The sequence below is a fragment of the Anguilla rostrata genome, chromosome 18 (assembly GCF_018555375.3).
Source record: "Anguilla rostrata isolate EN2019 chromosome 18, ASM1855537v3, whole genome shotgun sequence".
Taxonomy (NCBI): Eukaryota; Metazoa; Chordata; class Actinopteri; order Anguilliformes; family Anguillidae; genus Anguilla; species Anguilla rostrata.
This window is the reverse complement of record NC_057950.1, coordinates 15,897,898-15,920,541: the sequence shown is the minus strand read 5'-3', so window position 1 is coordinate 15,920,541 and position 22,644 is coordinate 15,897,898. Positions and strand designations below refer to the sequence as shown.

At 40.0% G+C, this 22,644-nt stretch overlaps 1 protein-coding gene across 2 annotated transcripts in view; it reads right to left on the bottom strand.

Moving 5' to 3' along the window:
- Nucleotides 1-1,104: 1,104 nt before the first annotated feature.
- Nucleotides 1,105-22,644, bottom strand: part of myom2b (myomesin 2b) — a 36,567-nt gene continuing 15,027 nt past the window's right edge. For both annotated transcript variants that reach the window (XM_064317299.1, XM_064317300.1), the window contains 22 exons: nt 21,911-22,085; nt 21,430-21,551; nt 20,289-20,476; nt 19,812-19,938; nt 19,222-19,400; nt 18,880-18,994; nt 17,849-18,011; nt 17,385-17,491; nt 17,013-17,057; nt 16,290-16,426; nt 15,777-15,921; nt 15,610-15,672; nt 8,172-8,239; nt 7,879-7,986; nt 7,390-7,477; nt 7,168-7,206; nt 6,363-6,468; nt 5,002-5,165; nt 4,063-4,099; nt 3,870-3,892; nt 3,701-3,756; nt 1,105-2,134 (listed from right to left, as the gene is read on the bottom strand). In XM_064317299.1, the coding sequence (XP_064173369.1) occupies nt 1,703-2,134; nt 3,701-3,756; nt 3,870-3,892; nt 4,063-4,099; nt 5,002-5,165; nt 6,363-6,468; nt 7,168-7,206; nt 7,390-7,477; nt 7,879-7,986; nt 8,172-8,239; nt 15,610-15,672; nt 15,777-15,921; nt 16,290-16,426; nt 17,013-17,057; nt 17,385-17,491; nt 17,849-18,011; nt 18,880-18,994; nt 19,222-19,400; nt 19,812-19,938; nt 20,289-20,476; nt 21,430-21,551; nt 21,911-22,085 (2,687 nt within the window). In that variant the 3' untranslated portion in view covers nt 1,105-1,702. The remainder of the gene's footprint in view (nt 2,135-3,700; nt 3,757-3,869; nt 3,893-4,062; nt 4,100-5,001; nt 5,166-6,362; nt 6,469-7,167; nt 7,207-7,389; nt 7,478-7,878; nt 7,987-8,171; nt 8,240-15,609; nt 15,673-15,776; nt 15,922-16,289; nt 16,427-17,012; nt 17,058-17,384; nt 17,492-17,848; nt 18,012-18,879; nt 18,995-19,221; nt 19,401-19,811; nt 19,939-20,288; nt 20,477-21,429; nt 21,552-21,910; nt 22,086-22,644) is intronic.

The following is a 22,644-nucleotide window of genomic DNA, read 5'->3' as shown; positions in this document are numbered from 1 at the left end:
TCTGACGGGATCACAGGTTGCACAACAATGCCCACAGACAACTATTCAGCTTTGGCCCAGAGCAGAAGGTACTAGATGTAATGGTTACCTTATAGACCTGTCTAAAATGGACACTGGTGCGCAGGATAATCCACAATATTGGTCCACACTGTTGACAATTTTTACATTTTCATTGCAAACGTCAGATTAATACTTCAAGCTCAAGTATATTGATTTGTATCACTTGAAATCCTGAATACATTTTAAGTGTCGTGGAATGTTTGCATTGCGTGTTGATACAATCCACCCTTATTTTATTTTTATTTTGCACCAGAAGAATGTGGCCATGGAGATATATATTTTTGCTGTATTTGGTTATGGCATGCCAAATCGATACACGTAAAAGGTGAAGCACGTGATTCTGAGTGTTGCCAGTCATGCTCACTCGGATTGGTGTGGTGTTTTTGCTCCGGCATGCTCTGTGACGCAACAGTGCCCCCATGTGGTCGCTAGGATGCAGCCACTTTGTACGGGCTTACTGGGTGTACTGCACTTGCCGTCAGAATACAAATAAGCATGTCCTTGAGTTATATTCTTGCAAGATTTTGGCTTCAGGTAAGGGTGATAATGTCTTTTTTATTACTGAGCCACAGTAAGTCACAATGCGGCTTTCAAATGGGATCCGAAGAGGAAGGTCAAAATGAAGAATGTATGGATGTTTTACTTTACCATGGAAACCCATAACTTCTAAGCAAATAATTTTCAATGATTAAATATGCATGATTTAATTAGAATTAAATTTAAAATGATTTGAAAGGCTAAACAAGTTCAGTTTCTTGCATCTTAATTATTCAAATAGAATTTCTATTCAAGTGTAATGATTACAAGAAGCAATTTATCATTAAAATGATCAAATGTCCTCTACCATTGTGAATTAATTACTTTCACAAAATGAAAAAAGCAGAAATGGAAAAAGTGCTAGAAACTAAAATACCAAAGCAGACAAAAGATGAGAAAAGTTGGAATTTTATTCAATTTTAGGATGTGCTCAGATGGCCCCCCACCCCCAGCTGAACCTGCCTCTGAGCCTCTACTGTAAATGGTGCAAGGACAACACAGAGAGAATTAATCTTTATTTTTTTATTAGCTCAAAGCAGGAGTACACATAACTCGGCGTGGGAGTGAATTGATTTATTTGGAGTGATGACAGTGATGCTGGTTTGTTGGCCCTACTGCTGGGGGCCAAGCGGAGGGTCTATTGCTCCGGGATACACACACACACAGACACACACACGCACACACACACACACATACACATACAGGGAACAGAGGCTTTAAAACTCCACAGGCCAATTGAAAACTCTGCGTTTAAAACTAAACATCAAAAGCTGGTCATTTTTCACCAAAGCACCTCAGGAGCAAGCCCCCCCTCCACCCTCCCTCCACCATCACAACACATTCTGCTGCAATCAGTCGCAAATGCAGGCCTTACAGTGTGCTAATGCACCAACAATAACCAGACTCCTTCTGTTCAAAATTATTTACTTTGACGCCACTTCTAATGTTTGGAGGAAGACAGGGGGACACAGTTGCCTCCTTAGTGAGAAATGATCTCCAGTCATCTACCTTCTTGTGATAATTTACTTTAAGACACATGCTATAAATTATTTTTTTATTTGGCAGCTTTTTTCAAGCATTGTGTATACCAATTATGTTGGGTTATTTACTTCTTTCTGCCAGGGACAGGGGACTTGATGCCACGGGCGGCAGTAGATTTACCAGCTGGGGCAGGGCTGGGAGCTTTGGTTGCAGGGGGAGTGGGCGGGGCCTTGGTGGCTGTGGTTGGTATGATGATTGGCAGCTTTGGGGGCGTGATCCGTTTGGGTGCGGGCACGGGCTTCACCTCGGGGATCTTGTCGCCCTGCTTGTAGACGGCCACGGTGACGTCCACCGCCTCACCGCCGTACTTATTTTGCACGCTCATGGTGTACTTGCCAGAGTCCTCCATGGTAACCCCTTTAATGGTCAAGGTGGCGAACTTGCTCGAGTCCATGGAAATAATGAAGTGGTCATCGGGGTCAACCTCCTGGTCGTTCCTGAACCAGCATGCCTGGGGTTTAGGGTCTCCACACACCGTGCATGTGAGGCTAAGTGTCTGGGTGGGGCAGAGACAGGAGAGGTACAGACCCACAAAAATACAGAATCACATTTCCCCCTCAAAACAGATGGTTCTTGTCCAAATCTTTTTCACTGAATGGTTTTAAATTTATTATGAGGGGTCTTGTGAGCCAGTTCCCTTTATACACTGTACATCCCTGTTAGGGCACTTAGATCCTCAAGCAAAGATCTGTTAGGTGTTCCCCGCTCTAGACGTGCCACAAAGATTGATCGCGCATTCTCCATCCTAGCACCCACCCTATGGAACAACCTCCCTTCAACTAGTAGATCTGCATCTTGTATTGCAATCAAAAAAGCTTTTGAAAAGCTTTGATTTATTGATTGATTTATTATTGTTGTTCATTTCTGTAAGGTCATCTTACATAATGTTTAAAAAATTAATTTGGGTGCAGCTACATTCTATATTGTGGCCTATAGAAAACATACGGCACTTCTTTATAAGTAAGCAGCAGCCCTCTTAAACATGTATGGTGTTGTGTGGTGCCGGTATCTGCAGTAAAATAATTGGTTTATAAAGTGCACAATTCAAGAAAAATCCAGAGTGTACACTACACACATTTCGCACTACTGGGTAAAATGGCAGTCGCAAAAAAATGTGATAAAAAATGTGTTACCGGCAGGATATTTAGGTTACTACAGTACTGTGGTGTCGGCCTGCCGCGCTTGTTTAAATGAATGAGACGTGCAGTTTTTGGGGCCCTACCCACTATAGAGTTTATAGCCCCTGCAGCGTTAGCGCATGTGTCAGAGTAACTCCACTACAAGGACAGGCTTCCCCTGCACTGCAGGCCCTGGCTCCTGGCCGTCACCCACAAGGCCAGGCTCAAGTGACTTCCCAACAATTGGCTGTGAGGGCAGGGACAAATTAAATTGATATAAAGCAGCCATGAATGGATATGAGAGCCCCCAGCATAGGGCTCCTTAGGAAAGGAGCTGATTTAGCAGTCTGTCCCATCTCTGGAGTAATTGGGATTTGAGTGCAGTAAGAGGCTCTGTGACACTGTAGATTTGCAATGCAATTACTTCAGCATGGCAATAATTTGGATGATATTAAGGTCGGGACGAGTCTACGGCTGAATTAAAGTGGACAAACAGCCAGGCTGCTGGTGAGAGCGCGTTTAGCCGTGCTATACTGATGAGGCCTTTTCACCAGTTTCTATGTGTCGCTCAATCCCAATGCTAATTTGGCTCCCCGCAGTTAAGACTTGCTGAACGAGCTGTCAAGCGGAAAAATTGGTCGGACTGCATCGTATTACACACTGACATCGCGAAAATTCAAGCGGATGCCTTACTAATCAATCTTTCCATCAGTCTCAGCACATTGCACAATATGAATTGTCATATATTGTGTGTGTGTGTGTGTGCGCAGTGTGCAAGCCAAGTCAAATAAGTAAAGAACAAACTGGTCTATGCGTACGTTTAACAATGTATATAAAATCTATGTTTAAAAAATGATTACATTTATTAAATCTATAAAGTATAGGTTTATTATTTTAGCACCCGTGGCAGTAATTAGCTGAACTGAATGTAAATCCATTCTTACCTTGTGCTCCATGATAGTAACAACATCAGGCAGGCCACCGACCATTTGTCCACGGTCTAAGAATTCACACAATCACAATTAGCACCTAAAATGGGCCACCGAGTTCACGAGTGGAAATGGACAGCGAGCACAGGGCTCCGGCGTGCCAGCGCCAACACAGATTACTCACTCTTTTCAGCGTAGGCCTCAGCCCTGGAGGGAAAAGAGGAGACGGGTATTAACATGGGCTCAAAGGCACAAAGGTCTGTTTATCACAGAGAGTGAAACGCTGCTCCTAAGCTTTGGCATTGTGAGACTGCTCGCCGTATGGGGTAGTGATCAGCTGATCGTAAATGAGGACAGTAGGCAGAGGGGCTACTTACTTGAGCCTCTGGAATTCCACATAGGCGTCGTCATAAGCTGCAGCGAAGAGATGAAATGTATGATAAAATTATGAATATGCAAACTATTTTTTTGTATTAATGTACAAAAAAACAAACCGATTGACAAGCTGGAAGTACATGACTTGACTTGACCTACTTTTGAATACTGATTATTTTTTTAAAAGGCGTTAAATTTATTTTATTTTTGGTAGCAATGCTGTGCCTGTGACTGCTCATTCTTGGTCTTGTCAGTGTTGTCTATTGACTGCATGACCCTGCACTGGCCAGCCCTTCATTCTGTTTGTCATCAAACTGTGTTGACAGACAGAATTGGGAGCCAGGATCACACCTCTGACATTGTGTTTCTCATCATTTCAGAGCCCAATTTGTTGAAGTATGTTCAGATACGGAGCAGTATCCTCTGTTTTTGTTCAGATGCAATGATCTACACAGCAAGTGGAGTGGACAGCTCTTTTACTGGAAATTCAGTATGCGCCTGAAAGGAGAGCTCATTTAAGTAGAGGTAAGCATCTACGGCATCCAACAGGACAGCTTGCAGCAATTGAGAGGTGGAGCTTTCACTGAACACAGCTGCTTATTGCTGGGGACCTGGTGAGTTGCTAGGAGATGCTCGTGCAGTGGCAAGTTGAGGGTAACACAAAGCATATCCTGCCAATCACATCTATTTATTCTTTATACTTTTTGTGTTTGGTGACTAGATGATAATTCACAAACAGTACATTGGGGGGGGGACACCTTTCAAGCTGCAGTCTCAGAGTCGACCATCAGGGCAAATAAGGGCATAGGAGCAATCAATACACTTAAAGATCTTTGTTGGTACACTATGTGACTATCTACCTCACCAAGGATTCATGGTCATTAATTTAAAGTGGGACACATGAGGCTTTGTTTAAGCACCAAGCTTTCCAGTATACACACCTTTTCCTGAAAGGTCGACAGTGCGAGTGTGTGACTTCTCCACATCTACAATCTCAATGGTGTACGTGCCCTTGTCCTTATCAGTAGGCTCCACTATCTCAAGGGTGGCCATTTGTGGGGTTCCTCCAATCCTCAGATGTTCTGATGCTGATAGTTTTTTGGCCCTGAAAGTGTGAAAGACGGGGGTCACTTTATGCATGTGGTGATATTCAAGTACAGGATTCATGAATAAACAAAATCACACACACCGTAAATGTTAATTAACATTCTGGGTAAAAAATGCAACTGGTAATATGTTTTATGATTAGGAGACAGGTCAAATTATTGAAAATGGTCAATAGGTCAGCTACATGGATGTTTGTACAATGTCATCAGATGTTGGTGTCAACATGCTTGTTAGATTTACACATAAGCATAAACTTACACCTACACGTATCTGGAAAAAAGTCCATTTTTTAAAAATATGGATGTGAAAATTTCAGTGATTATATTGTTAATCTTCCAAAGTATGCAATTAATTTTTACTTCTATTATAATAATAACATTATTATTATTATTATTATTATTATTATTATTATTATTATGACTATTGAAGTAAATCACATCATATTGCATGCTTTCTGTGCGCTGCAGTAATTGTCTTGTCATTACAAGTAGCTTCTTGCTCTTTTTTTTCTTCACTATCCTTTCTCCTGTTGATAATGTCATATTCACAACAAGTTCACTCAGTAACTTGAACAAATAGACGTGCACTTAATGACTGATCAGAATCCCTCCCCTGGAATCCACAGGAAGGTCTTAAAATGGCTGACAGATCAGGGGAAAGATGAGAGAGGCAGCGCATTGTCAATCTGAACAAAAGCTCCTTTTGTGAACTTGTGCTAATGGGAAACACACAGGAGGATTGGCCCTGGGGAGTCTCCTCACTACATTCATGTGGGGGCTATGCCAAACATGCAGTTAAATTTGGCCCACATCACAATCAGTGTCATTTTTGCCAACAGCCATCTTGTAGCTTAAGGGAAGAGTTTCTGTCCATCCATATACCCCAGGTGTCAAGCTCTGTATCAAAACTGCCTTGGGCAGAACATTAGGCTGATTCTAAAGAGGATTGATTTACTTAGCATCCACATTACAGTGCAAAAAGAGACAGCTATTAATACCAGTGTTTTTTGTCAATACCCTGTTTAATCCTCATGTCAAAGAAGCATGATTTTATACTTGATCTCAAATCGCATTTACATGCTTAGCTCCTGTTAAGCCTGGGAATGCATTTTTGTGTGAATTTTTCCCGATTGGCCATTTACATAATTTTTGTTCTCATGAAAAATGACAAGGAGAAAACCAGAACGTGGGCATACTTGAGTGACCAATTGATGTTCATCTCTTCTAAGTAATATTTCATTTGGCACTGCAGACGAATGCCTTCTGCGGTGCAATGGATCACCAAATCACCTGCTGAAACTCCTTAACAGAGACAAAAGGGGCACTGTAAGCCTTAATGTCCCAACAATGCGTTTTATATTCCATGCACTTATATACAGTACACTGTAGATGCACACATAGTGTATGCCACACACATGGTGTCTACATAGGGTAATCCAGTGGTATCCAATCTGTACACATTATGCTTTAATGACTAACTTGTTCTAGTAGGAATTTCAGAACTTTGAGTAAGTTTAAGTTGGAATAGGCTCATTCATGATCAGAACGAGGTGACATGGTCTGAAAGAGGGAAATATGACATGAAAACTTGCATTTTTACAATGATTACTATACAATAAATACAATATGATTGCAACATTTCACCATTTGAGTCACCACTTCATGTGATGTATGCACAATTCTAGCATAATTTAGGCATTTATTTAGCTATTATATTGAGATGAAGGTCTAACATAAATAAAGCATGTTATATATTGTTATTCATTCACAGAAAATGTACATTTGCTTTAAGACTTTTGACATTTCAGGGGATTTTGTTTTGTTGGAGCCAAACTTTCAGGCTTTTCAACCTTTACTTAATTCTCAAACTAAGCAGCCCAAATATGTAAGCTTTGAGTAATATGTTCAGCTTCCATGAACCAATAAACACTCAAATCAGTAAAAGAGGAAATAAGTAATCTTATACTGACGCATCTTGGAAAATCTGTTAGGAATACATACCAGCAAGATGGGTGATTTCAATGACGATATCATCAAACACTACAAAACAGAAGTAACAGCAAAAGAAGAGGTTAACATGTGTAAAGCCTGGTCAAAACTGAAATACCAATGTGCTGACCAGAATGCCAATGTGCTGACCAACAGCCTACATATTCTGTACACGGAAGCCACAGACGCTCATAAAATGTGAACTGATTTTAACTTGGGAGGGAAGAAAAATACCTTGGCCAGAAATGTTGATCTGAGACTCATCTTTTCCTCGGTCATCACTGATTGTAGCTCTGTACACACCCTGGTCTTTCTTGGAGAACTGGAGAGAATAATGTTCGAAAAAAAATAGGTTCACTGAGCAACCCAAATGAAGAGTAGGTTCATGTTCACATAAAGAACCCAGGCGAGAAGGGGGGTTCCAGTGTTAAAAATGACAGAATGGACAGTCTGTACTTCATTTCCCATGAGTACAGCATACTGAAACATTTTTGCGAAGAAGAGATCATGATTCTAGGTTTATGGGCAGAAAGGGAACACTCTGTTGCTCTGATCTCTTTCAGGCATAGAAAGTGCTGTATAAATGCTGACATGCAAGACTGCACTGTATTACTCAGTCACTAGAAGAGCAACTGTAGTCTTACTCAATCAGTTTAACCCTCCTGAGATAGACAGAGAGACTGACAGACATGCCGACAGACAGACAGACAGACAGATAGATACCAGGGGGAGGGGGAGTTTGCAAACTCCAGATGTTAAATCGACCAGTGCTTCAACCTCAACAGCTTCCTTGTACCAGTGGAACACAGACTCCTTTTTGAGGTTAGCCACCTACAGAAAGATACGACATTTGAAGCTAAAATAGAGTGGAATAAATTCAAATAGCTCATGTAATGGCTAAAGAATGCCTTTATGCTCAGTAACAAAGACCTGTTGAACAAACTGTAAACACACATTGAACTGCACTGCAGGTCAGTCTACCTTCAGTTGAGATGATGAACTTCATATTTCATTACCTTGCAGAGGAGCGTGACGGAACAATCATCTCCCACATGGACAGACAGAAACTCGGAGAAGTGGGGGCCTGCAATGAAAGGTGAGTTTTCACTTAGATGATGTGCATGTTGACAAAGAAACGAATAACTGCACCTGAATTATGTGTATAATGTGCAGCAGTGTCTGTACAACACAATATTTCATTCAAACAATTCAAATAATATTAAATGTCAGAAATAAATGCAATAATTAAATTATGTTGTCAAGTAGTACATTTTTTAACACTCACAGTGAGTTAATTTTACCAGGATGCTGGATTTATTCTTTAAAAACAGATTTACTTCCATTGTCTCATATATTACTTCTCCACATTATTTCAGTTCAGTTCAGTTCAGTTTTATTTATACAGCACTTTTGAGACCACTGTCTCAAAGCACTTCAGACATTTCAGCCCCAGAACCTAAGTCCCAATGCACACTTCCCATTCATTTTATTTCCCAAAAGGCACTGGCAATTTTTCAAGAACAATTACACTTCAAAGTGAATTGCATGAATCATAATGATAATAAAAATTATCATTATGAAATCACAATGGAAATTATCCAATTTAATCCAACTTGAAATTTTCATAATTAAATGGCCACAAATAACCACAATGACCACAGACTCTCAGCCCTTCAGAACATTAACATTGTGGACACGTCCACCTAAAGGCCCACACTTGGCTTATTTTACATCTTCTCCTTTTTCTTGCCGATTTCATCATCACATTCCCACAATAAATAATTCTCCCCATCGGACATTTAGCTACATCTTCTGCCAAAAACAACATCTGATCAAAGTAGTTTGATCAAAGTAGCCAATTGCAAGATACACGGATACACAGGCAAAACTGACAAATGGTACTGGCCTTAAACTAGTCTGCCTTCTTTCAATAAGCAGCAAATGACGACATTAAAAAATGTCTTTCTTTTTTGCAAAGGCAAGTTCCATTGTTTGAATCCCTTTGAGTTTAACTATAGCTAGCTTGCTAATGGTACCTGCTGTCACTGGATTAGTCGGCAGTGTTAGTGACGACGGCACTGAAAAGTGCATTGAGATTTGGTCTGGTAGGTACCAGTTGTATGGGAACCGGTGTCATACTGCTACCGAGTTTCGGTATCCAAACTTATTCATTAGTCAAACAGCTAAATGACTACAAGGTAGGCCCTAAAACCTAGGGCTACTATTGCAGGCTTTGCCTAGCCAGTGGCTCGTTCTGCAGGGCTGCAGCTGGCTACTACTGGAGTCCCTCTGCAACAGCGGTCAAAATGATCAAGAATACATGCGAGATAAATGATGGTCAATTTGACCATTCATCACCACAAGTGAAAATTAATAATTTTATTTCCTTACTCAATATTGATATTCAAATTATATCACAATGTTAAATACATATGTTTAGGAAAAGTCACGAAGTGGGAGCCATATGGATTTCATGACAGATGTTTGTGGCAATGGTTGAATTGATCGCTGTGGCATTTCTAGGGTTAACTATTTTTAAATTAAAGTTAGCTAGGCTAACAAGCAATCTCTCAACATACAAATAATTAGTAGGTCTATCATGTATACAATAACCCATCAAAAACACTTACCGTAACGCATTTAAAAATATTACAAACACTTTCATATATTTGTAATTCATGCTAAAGAAAAAAATACACGCCTATATGTTTCATTGGGCTAGGATGTATGTGTGTTTGCATGTACGTGCATGTGTATGTCCTTTGAACTCAAGAACGTACCCTTACATTCTGCAGTACTGCATTGAAATGCTGCTCTAGGACACCTGATCATCATAACATAAATTATTCCTAACAACATGGCTATGAATCTATATTAAAAGCTTACTTTGTACTAATTCAAAAAGGAAGGAAAGGTGTGATCATATGAAAATAATTTTCTTTTGTTCTGCCCTTATTAATGACCATTCCTTTAAAACCTCTCTCCCTATTACGCTCTTGCTACATAATGTGCACACAGCCTCACATGGTTCTCCATTATAAACTTGGTGTCCCATTCACATTGATGATATATGCTGATTACATGAATTATGTGCAGTACATAATAATAATAATAATAATAATAATAATAATAATAATAATTGATTGATTGATACCTCAATCCTGCCAATGTTTATGGCGCTTAATGCACCAAAAATGTACAAGTAAAAAACTCAACAGCGAAAAACTCTTCCGAAATAGAATGACTCACAAGCATTCACAGGCCTCTTTGTGTATGGCTTCATGAAATTACTTTCTACCAAGTCTCAACCAAAGCATGCCAGTAGTCTGGGGTGCTGTGTCAACATTGTGTTAACAGAATCCTGTGTGTGTGTGTGTGTGTGTGTGTGTCTTGCAGTACACTAATGTAAGTTAATTAACTGTTTAAAATACCTTTGTCATGGCGGTCCACCTCTGAAATTGAATTCAATTTTACCTTAAATGGCCTGCTACTGCAGCATTGGCACCACCTGATAACCTCTGACAATAAACACATGATTAAAGAGAACTAAGGTAGCTGAAGCTATTTAGTGCTGTGATTAAAATGTCCAAATTAAAAGACAATGTAATCACATTGTAAAATTGGTTGGCCTTGAAAATTTAATAACGGTCTAAAGGCAACATTTTGTCATAATGAGAACAGCACTTTAAAATACTAAAAAGTGCTTTCATGCTCAAATAAAGCTGATGAGCTTGTGCATATCTAGTACACCCTCTCAGAAAGCCTAAACATGTCAAAATTAGGTCTCACTCACTCAATGTAAATTACAGCAGTAAATAAAACTATTAGTTAATATACTGTATGAATGTATTCATTTCAAAGGAGTGTGGTAAAGACCACTACTATGTAGTATACAGAATATTATATACTGTTATTAGATATGTATTGACTGTCTAAGTGTTTAAAAGGGGAATAGTGGCTTGCTGTTGTCTTCAATCAGCAACAGGTTCATTCTAATAAGTAAATTCCTTTTAGATTTTTTTTTTCTCCACAAAAAAGTTTGGTTATTGCAGAACTTGCCACACTGTATGTGAAAAATAAAAACTGACAATTACATTTAACTGCAGGTCAGTTAAATTGAGGATAAATGTTGATGGATTTAAGGCCATGATGTGGTATGCTGCCTAGCCAAGTTTTGAATTCTGGGATTAACTTGTCGGTTTATGTACAAAGTGTAGAAGAGACCTCTACTTTTGTACGTTTAGCATAGCCTAAGTACACACGCCCATCACTATCAGAAAGGAGACTGTGTTTGTGAAGCTGGAGATATTAGCAACTGGCAATGCTTTGGATGAAAGAGAATGAGTCAGGACTCTCTCCCTCCCTGGGCCATTCCAGTGACACTGATTCGTAGTCTGAGTGAGTTTCAGTGTGTGCCAGTGAAAGTACTGAATGTCATTCTGAATAAAGAAACACAAGCTAAAAGATGCTTAGCTACACCCAAGTAGGCACAAAGCAATCTGACAAAATGGCACTAGAATGATCCAGGGAGGAGCTATTCACAAGGCCATCCATGAGGGAAAGAGACAGTTGTGTGTGGTCCATTCAACCAGTGGCATATACCTCACTGGGGGTACAACTAAAGACTGGAAAATTGGTGACTGGCTGGTATTGGAGGCGACTGGCTAATACTGACTGCCTTCATGTGATATCACACTCCTAGGTACCATCCATTTTGTTCCCACGTTACTCTAAACTAAAATCCCAGTACATTTACTAAAATCCCAGCACATTTATTTAAATCCCACACTCACTATTCCATCCTGTCAATCATTCCATACTGGAATCAGCGAGTGTCCCTTAGCTGGGTAGATGAGCAGTGCTACTATTGTTAGTGATCCATCCAAAAACGTGCACTACTACTACCTGCAGCATAAAATATATAAGGAAATGTGATACCATGTTATTTTCCTGGTCGGGTACATTAAAAGTCTGCAACGAACAAATAGAATATGTGTTTTTTGCATATTTGCAACACCTAAATGAAAATGAATATATACTGAATAAAAATGAATAACGAATAAACAGAACATGATCCTACAATATTAGTCTTTAAAATATTACTTTATATTAAACTAGTGACTACAATTTTGGGTTCAGAAAATGCATCATAGAAAGATGTGAAGCTCATTGGCAATGGACAGAAACCAAAAGCTATCAGTTCACCTGATCTTACAAATACAAAACACTCACAAACAAACACAATTTTTTAAATGTAATCTTGCACAGCAAAAACAAACAGTGGAAAACCAAATGCTTCTTTCAATGCAAGTGATTTTATCAGCCATCTATTAAACAACCTTTTTCATTTAACATTTATGATTTACTTTATGGAATATAAGCTAAAGAGAAATTCAGCTTTACTTACCATCCCAGGGATAGGCATGCAAACTTTCCTCAGTTTTGACACTCAAATCAGCTTATAAACATAATCCAGTCTTGCATTCTTACATTTAATATCATGCCACGGGCCACTGCATGTTCAGTACCTTTGCTATCCAGCATGACTGACATCTCTTTACTCGTAACATGCTTTTTCACTCAGATAAGCACACAGTTGCAATTTGCATGCTCTCCATACAGTAAAAACGCAAGCAATAGTTTTGGTCATCAAGCAAGAAGCAAAGATAACAATGGCTAATGACAGGAAAGTACTTGAACTGAGCAAACTGAGTTCTGACAAGCAGATTCACCAGAATAACAACACACGCATCTTTTAGTTACAAACACAAACTACGTATTGTGTTACTTTGCATTGACATGCTCTGACATCACAGAAACATCATTCTAATACTAAATGACTAAAATAGCTGGCAAGTTATCACTTATGGTGTGTGATGTTTCAGAACTTTTCAACCCCAAGTATGAAAACAAGTCACAGTGGGACAAAGTGACTTCAAATGTCTTTATTATTGACTTTTGGAACAGAGTGAAACTGTATAAAACTACATAATCTTCAAATTAGGGTATCAATAGCATGCGAGTAAAGCTAACCGACAGGCACTTTTTTAAATTAGTGAAAATGGGTATCCTTTTAACACCCAAGTGATAACACACCCAAAAAAAGCATCTGACTGAATCACCATGCAAATACTGGTGTTCAGAATGACTTGGCTTGCACAGTAAAATTAAAAGGTTATAATTACATAAGCCAATGGCAAGCTTTTCAAGCTATGCTTACGTTACTAGCAGCTCAAGATCAATTCACAAGTAATTAAATACATGTTTCAGCTGAAGACATTTAGCTGCATTGTTCAGTTAATTGCAAGGTGTCGCAAAAGCAAAGCTGTCTTCCTGGGTTAATTAGCCGAAATCTTCTTTTGCGTCAACACTACAATAGATGCCTCTTCAATCTTCCTCACATCCAGATGTAAAGCATGAAATATCACATTTAGTTTAAGTGGCATTATCTGGTGAAATGGCAGCTAATGGTTAATAAATAAGGGAAGCAGAAAATGTTAGTTTAACCTGTTAATTGTCCTGAGCATTTAAAAATGTGTTTCCCATACCAGCCCTAGATCGCCTTTTGCTGAATATAGTTTACACTAGGAATAGAGTTAATCATCTAAATATGCCCTTTTTGTGAGACATGGGAACCAAGGCTAGGTATTCCATTCCACAATATAAACACATTGCCACAGAGCCAAATGAGCTGACCCCCTTAGTCAGGCAGAATTTATTTCGGCAACACTCTTTCTAGCAACATCACCCTGTCTGACAGGTGTGATTGCTACAACCTCTTCACTAATTCATTTTACGTGCACAAAACTAATGCTGCCGAAAGCAAACACGGAAAACGCACTAATGTATGAGCATTGCTTAAAATGGCAAGCATGTTAATCTTGCGAAACAATAAAAAACTGAAAAATGATTAATAAACTTCATCAGAGAACACTCTGCTTCCCAGATTTATATCTCACCAGCTGCCACTGAACCAGACTCTGTATACCTTCTAAGCCCTCACTTTATTTCCCTGCCCTCTCCATCACCCTGCTGGTAAATTACTGCCTTTCAGACTTACCTAAATTCACTTTTCATCCATTCGCTTGGGTCACTCTCTTTTTTCATGCCACAAAACTTAAATGTTTAGTCCTACTTGGCTGTCAGTGTAAATATGATCAATGATGAAACAAAATCATATTTTAATTATAGTATACTTTTAAGTATTTTAAGTATACATTCCTAATATGATTTTGCTGGTCTAATAATGTGTAATTGCAATTTTGTCACTAAATTATTATGCTGTCATAACTGGACATCAACAACCTCTCATAAGCACAGCTCATGATTACGTGATTATTAATTTTATAATACATTAATAAAGGACTGATACTGACACTTAGGCCTTGATTCAAGCATCACTTTTCAATCAGCAACTTGACTGACAATTAAATACAATTGGTTACCTTCTTTACAATCACATTTTGGGGAGTTCGGGAACTTTAAAAAAAAAATTTTTTATCCCAGAATTCAAATGATGATTAACTCATTGCCTTGTACATTCTTAACTCACATCTTAATCAGTTAAAACAATTGCACCATTATATTTAGTGGCCATCAGACCCCACCAGAGTACTGCAATCCTCAAATTGCTTGTGAACCATTTTGAAGTTAATGAAATAAGGTACTCCTTGTTTTACCAGTCAGTACTGTATGCATGCCATGCATCATGGTTTATTCTCTGCAAAACCAATGCCAGGATTCAATCAACATTTGTTCTTAAAGTTGTAAATTGGAGACAAAACTTTTCATTCAACAAACCCCACATTGGCTGTGTAAAGAACACTAGCATTTATTTGCACATCAAAGTTAAGGACAGTTTGAATCCAGGTCCATAATGCCCATAACTAGATTGGACAGAATATTGACTGGCGCCCTCATGAATCATGGCATATACACAGTGCCCTGGGGTTTTCCTGGGCCCTAGATATACATAATCAATCCAAAACTTCTAATATTGTGGCATGACATTGTCGCAATTTGTCAATGTAATCTGGCACTTCCAAGCACAATTCATATGCAGTTACATAAAAATGTCAAACGTTAGGGCATGACATCATTATGTACATGCTGCAGCATAATGTGGCACTTTATGGCATGGCATCATTATCCTGATTAGTGCGATTTAGTGAGAAATAAGTTGGCAACTGTTATGGTAATTTATTGAAGATTGAATTATGATTTTAATACATGCAGATGTTTTTTATTTAATATTATAGATTGGATTTTGACACACTGCAAGGGTTTGTGCTTTGAGTGTGCTTGGATTTGTGCTTTTCTAACCTTACTAAGTTTTCTTAGTAAAGTTTTAAAAAAATCCAGCATAAATTACACCATACAGTTTCTCAAAGGCAATGTCGGTCTTGTTAAAAGATTAAGAGCTGAGCTTTTGGCTATTCCTCTATTCTGTGGTACCTTCTTTCACTCGGATGTACTCCCGTCTCTGAAACTCAGCTTCAGCAAGCGCTGCCTTGAAAGCTATAAAAAACAAAACAAGATAAAACATGAAGAATCACTCAGTAAACTGCAAATCCCGGGAGTCAAAGCTGCTGAAGAATAGCCATGTAAGAGAACCATATTACCGTCTCCAATCAGGACCAAAGAGGACTGGTTCTTGCCCTTCCCATCCTGAATCTGGACCGTGTAGGTTCCCTCACTGTCCTCAGTGAAATGATCTTGCACCATCTCAATGATGCCTGTGGCCACATCGTGACTCATCTTGTATTGCTAAAACCAAAAAACATCGTCTTTTTTTAATACATATACATCTTCCTCATACTTGCCAATTACGAAGCAAAACCTTTTTTGTTTTAATGGAGAGCGAAATGTTAAAGACAAATGCGGATTGAATCCAGGCCTTAGGACATACATTAATAATGCATCCTTTATATATTAATTTTATGGCAAGTAACAGTATGTCATGGCCATTGAAATGGTAACACTCACAATAACCATGTGTTTTATAATTAGAAATAAAAGCTAACGAGAATATGTACCATCAATTTCAGAATCAGAAGCTATGCAATAACAAATATAAAGAGATCTGCATCGTTGTGCTTCTTCCGGCACAGAACACAGCCCTGTGGAGAGCCTACCTCACTGTTAACAAACTCTTTGTCATTCTTGAAGAATTTGTAAGTGACGGCAGAGGAAATGCTCTCTGCCTGCACCCAGAAACGCATACGGCCTCTCTCCAGGATCTTATAGGACAGCTCACTCTTCAGAGGAATGACTGGAGGAGAGAGGGGAGAGGGGGGAGGGGGGAGGGGGGAGGAGATCAAACGAACAGTACCACAGACGGAAGCTCCCTCACCAAGCAGCTCTACTCCTGTCAGTCTGTCTGAAAGGCGTGGCCAACTGTCCATCAGTAGTTTCCCCTCCTCTGCCCAAAAGGCCTGAGTCTAAATTACTGCTATAACATCAAGGACCTCCCATTTTTGCACAGGTTCCTGTGTGTACACAGGAGCCCTTACACACAGAAGTCTGGAGATGTACTGCATGTCAACATACTGCAGTTCAGTCACAATGTGCTTATAATGGGATTACTGTAGATTTCACAAGGAAGCCAATGTTTACATGTGAAACTACTGTTTTCATTAAGGCACATTTGAGGGGTGGGGTGGGGGGAGCTACTGTGTAAGACATTGGTGTTCTGGTTAAACTCTTTCTGAGCTGCACTCATCTCTGTCCTACTGCTTCATTCCAGGTGATCATGGACAGGGTGGGACACTTTCTCAATGCTTAAAATGTAAAGTTGTTTTTACCACCTGTTTAATGTTCCTGTGTGAATGGGATAACATCCCAAAGATAAAACTTACTTGGGTGTCTGATGTCATAACTCTGAGCCAGCATTTTCTCGAGCTCTGAAAGAGGAAGTTAACAGACATACAGAAATATTTTCACAGATTAAAAAGGACAAATGGCAACAACAGCAAATAATCTTTTCTTATAAAGGCTTTTTTTACAATTATGCATGGAGGGAAAAAAACTACCAATGTTGATTCGTATGTGTTTGTATTATTAAAAGAAAACAGATAACTGTTCTATTATACTTCTAAGAAAATTCTAAACAGAAAACTCTTCTGATATCAATATTTATCATTACTTTAATTCACATGTCATGTGCTGGGTCACCCTAATAAAGGGGCATCTGCTGAGTAGCTCAATAGAAATCTGTTTTCTTCACCCACCTTCAGGTGCGAGTACATAGCTGGAGGAGACATTGTTGGTGTGGGTAACAGCAACTGAGAAGGTTCCCACATCATCTTTGTCAGGGTTCTTGAAAATAAGCTTGGAGCTGGAAAACATGGGGAAGGGTTCTGTGCTTAACATAAATCTGTAATTACAGGCATTAATGACACATTTATTAGAACTATGTTTATAATACGCCGACCAGCGTCTGTTTTCAGGTACTGCTTGAAGGGAACTTTAATTTACTTATTATTTTATGTTCAATTTTTTTTTACAGTAGAAGAAATGATTAAGATGTAATCTTGCCTGCGGCCCATTTGTGAGAGAATCCCCTGTAAAACCAGCCCATTTACACATCACATTCAGAGCAGACCCCCCTGCGGCACTGCAATATGCTCAGGGTGAAACACATGCACCTGGAATCCCCTCTGGACAGGCCTCGGGCAGAAGGTTTCGCTCTCACCGGCTCCCTTCGGTTTTGATGGCAATTCCTTTCGAGAAGTCGGTGATTTCTTCATAGGATTTCTTCCAGACGAAGGATGAATTTTCAGACATTTCGCAGCTTTCAAAGGACAGGTATATGTCACCCGTCTCTGCATCGACCCCACACTGCACCTCCTGGATGCCTGATGGGTGAAAAGAATCCTGAGTGACCAATCACCATACACTGCCTGACCTTTGGACGGTTCTTCAACAAAGCTCTGGTTGTTAGCAGCCCAGCTGGGGATGGGGACATGTGTCTAGAGATTGCTTGGGCTGCCATTCCTCTGTCTCTCATCCTGGACCTTACAGGGGTACATAAACCTTTCCGCTCCATCTGCTCTCTCCACCTGAGACTCATCTCTGCCATTAGACCACCCTACCCACAGCTCTTCCTTTCCCACCATGCCCAATAATCCAGCCCCACTGACTCGCTGGTCAAATTACTCCTAAAAGCATTCATTTTTCACATTAAAATGCAAAATCGAAATAACTTGATCTTGATATTTTCCTGATTTCCACTGGGTGCGTCCCACTTAGCCTGGTACTTTTCCGATATAGCATCAGTACATCTGGCATAAATGTGTGCAGATTGATAACATCTTTCAGAAATCGTTCCCTAAGTTGTATAAACCCGAACCCAAGGCACCTGTATGATATATTTACATCTGCAGTGCTTGAAGATGAATAATTTATGATTTATACTTACAAGCATTTTATGGCTCCATATCACATACAGGCATTTTTAATTAATTACATGTATTATATCAAATGTATACACTGGCCTGGATTCAATCAACATTTGTTCTTCACATTGTGACTTATGATGTTAAGGTTTTTTTTTTCTTTCTCCACAGAGCTAATTGTGAAGGATTGCTGAATGGTGTTTGTAAAGAAAAACCCCTTTAGTTTTTTTTAGAAGTTAATGAATAAATGTTGATTAAATCCAGTGTGGTGTCACAATGAATATAGGTTGACACACAGGTGTATTTGTGCCGTTTGCTCAGTCAGTACCTTCCAGGGCCTTGGCAACCACCGGATCTGAGGCCATGGAGGCTTTTCCCACCCCTCCGTCATTTTGGGCATGTACCCGGAAGACATAGGATTCACCTTCTTCTAGCTGAGTCACCTGCAAATCAGATGTGATTCATTATACAACAACCTCACTGGAAATACTGGCAATCGATAGAATGCGACATTGATCCGGATATTCACAAAGACTAATTTAAGGGAAATCTGGGACATGGCCAAGATCAAATTCCTCCGCTCACCCAAGGTTTGTTTCCGTGGAGACAAGAATAAACACAAATTGTACATTTTCATGCATTTCCACGTTGACTTTTAAGGGATGTTCACCTTCAAGTAGCGGTGGCTGACGGCAGTCTCGTTTGCGGTGGTCCAGGTGTCCGAGCCCTTCTTGGACATTTCCACAGTGTAGCCAGTGACCTCACTACTGCCTGCATATAACGGGGCCTTCCATTCAACCACCACAGAGTCATTCCTGATCTCACAGCAGGTCAGATCATAAGGTGGACCTGAAATTCAGACACAACACTTACCAGTGTAAGTCATGGCTGGCAGTACTTTGGTTTTGGATGCACATGTGCTCAGTGTACACTGAGCATGGATGCATGCAGTTTGGGACACAGCAACCATTTTGTTTTGGATTTTCTCATAGCAATTAAAGCAACTAAATGAAAGCAACTTTTGCAAAGCTGCAAAAATACTGCGGAAAGCTGTCATTGTTGGGTCCAAGAAATATTGAGCAAAGAAAATGTCCGAATGACATACATTTTAGGGTGGGCATTCTGTGAGGAATGGAGAATCCAGTCCTCTTAATCTCAGAAGTGGTAGTTCATCAGTCTCTCATCCATAATGCATCTCTTTGGTACATATTTAACAGCAATTTTTATGTATGCATGTATATATATTTTGGACAATGGTACCTGGTTCTGGCATAGTCCAAGCCTGGCAGACAAAAGGAGAGCTAGGCTCTGATGGGTTCCCCACTCCAACAAAGCTCGCAGCATAAACCTGAAACTCATAGACTGCACCGCTCTTCTGATTCTCCACCTGCTCAGAAGGGAGGAGTAAAAAAAAGTAAAATAAATCATTGTGAAAATGTCACCTCAGTGGTACTGACTTGACTATTTTTGTGTAACATTCTTCATAACGTGCAATAAATCTTTAAGCTTCATACTGTAGCTTAATGTCATGCCTTCTAAGGATGCCACAGCTTTCAAAATGGCTGGCTGTTTATGCTTTGGAGAACTAAGCTGTTTATATCAGGGGCTTTTGTGTGGCTAAAATACTAGCTGAGACACTGGCCCTTTGCAAAGTGAAGTGCTCCACAGTCCAGAATTAAATACTGGCCATGGCAGTTATCATTATATAGTCAAAAGTGATTTATAAAAACAAGTCACCTTGAAGATTCTCTCCTTAATGGGAGGAATGTTGGTCTCCCTCCAGGTGTGATGGGAGACCTCCCTCTTATCCACATAGTAGTCTGTGACCTTGGCCCCACCGGAGTGCTTCGGGGGTTTCCAGTTTATGATCATGGAGTTGCCGTCACAGAGGAGCAGGGCAATATCATAGGGGGAAGAGGGCACCTCTGAAATGGACAGGCAGTTTTTAAATCACCCTCCATCAGCAGATATGATTTCTGAAAGCCTGAATAACATCAAAAAAAATCCCTGTGCACTGAGATGTGCAATGTACTCTGGCAGCAATGTGCACTGTAATCAGGCACTAATTTGCAAATAAGCATACGTTATGAACTCAGCATATGTGTTCTTTGTAAATGCATGCTTCATACTGTTCAAGTAAATGCCAAATCCATTTCATAGGCTCTCTTTATAAGGCAGCAGTTTTTGGCAAATCATTATATCAGACAGATATACACTCTACACAGCCTGTGACTCATGTCCCGAACAGCACAGCATATTACTGCTTCTTTAATATTATCTAACATCAAATAGAGGTTTGATTAGGCTACTTTTGAAAAGGACATTTTCACGTGATGGGCTGGTATGATGGAATTTCAATTCTGTACTGCACCAGATACCTGGTGTGTTACCTGGTATGATGGCGTAACACATACACCAGAGAGGCGACGTATTTGTTGTGTAATCATGGTCTTAATCATTGGTCTTAATCTTATTTTATCTTGTTAATAAAACACTGATTAAAACAAATAAAACCCTGCTATTACCATAAATCCCCAGCTATAAATGCTTGTACGACACATATCATCCGTATTTGGTTTGGGGGATATGCGGCATTCGGGGGTGTTGCAGTTTGGAGGATGTGGGATTTCGTTAGGGTGTGGCAGTCAGGGGTGTAGAGTTTTGGGGTGATTTTGTTTGGGTGTGGCAGTCAGGGGTGTAGAGTTTTGGGGTGATTTTGTTTGGGTGTGGCAGTCAGGGGTGTAGAGTTTTGGGGTGATTTTGTTTGGGTGTGGCAGTCAGGGGTGTAGAGTTTTGGGGTGATTTTGTTTGGGTGTGGCAGTCAGGGGTGTAGAGTTTTGGGGTGATTTTGTGGGTTCCGCTGTGGGACGTTACTCACTCAGAGCAGCCTGGACAGAGAGGGGGGCTGATTCCTGGGACTCATCGCTCAGGCCCAGCTCATTGATCGCCTGCACGCGGAACGCGTAGGTCTCCCCTGTGGTCAAACCATGAACCACAAACCTGACCAAAGAAACAGCAGTTAGTTGGCTCTGACCTGCGTACAGTCCACATGATTGCTCAGTGACAGCAATTATTCATATTGCCTCATGGTTGAGTGTTGATTACTTGGAGAGTCAGTGCGATTAAATATTACTGTTTGTGTAGTTTTGGTTTCCAGGGGGTATTTCATGAAGCAGGATAACCGATTTAGCTGGATAACTCCACTGCAACTGAGTAAAACCCAGAACAGCTCTTTTTACTTCAGTCTATGTTCCAGATCTGGGAGGGTTCCAGATTTTACTCAGTGCAGTTATCCAGCTAATTCAGAAATCTTGCTTTGGGAAACAGGGCCCTGGTATGTTTGTGTGGTTTTCACCTACCTGGTGTGTTTGTGTGGTTTGTGGTTGCAGGAGACCCAGTCCTTGGATCCCTTCACACAGCAATCAATATAATAACCAATCAGATTGTTGGGGTGTTTGGGTGGATCCCATTGGACAAGAACAGATGTTTTTGTGTTTCTGGTAGCGACCACTTGACCAGGGGCAGAGGGAACACCTGGTGGACAAAATTAAGAGTCAGGGGTTACAATCAAATTCTTAAATTCTTTGTGTTCTTCTGAACACGTTGAAACACAAAAGTGGAGGAGAGAAGGAGCATTCATAAGTATAGAGTGGAAATGCAGGTGTGGTTATTTTGAGGGGCTTCTGGAAGCAAGCACTGTGAATCATAAGCTCAAAAAATTAGCAATAGCACTGAAATAATTTCAGTTCATTCCAAAAAAGGCAAGGGTACAAGACTGCTTATTGATTAGATTGAAATCTATGATCTGAAGAATATGCATCAAAAAACTCCCTTTGCTGCGCCAACGTTTCCACTCTATTGAACATCCTTGTTCACTCCAGTGTCATTCCAGATTGAGCAGAGTGCAATTTTGGTATTTCAAATTGTAGAAAAAAAGCTTTTTATTTAATTTTAACTTCTGTTCCACACATTCCTTTACATGGACCTAGTCTACTGTAGTACAGCTATGCAGACAACACCAACATCAGAGGCTGTCGTCTCGCACCTTCTCAGAACTGAACACGTTTGGTCTTGAAAGTGTGAAACCTACACT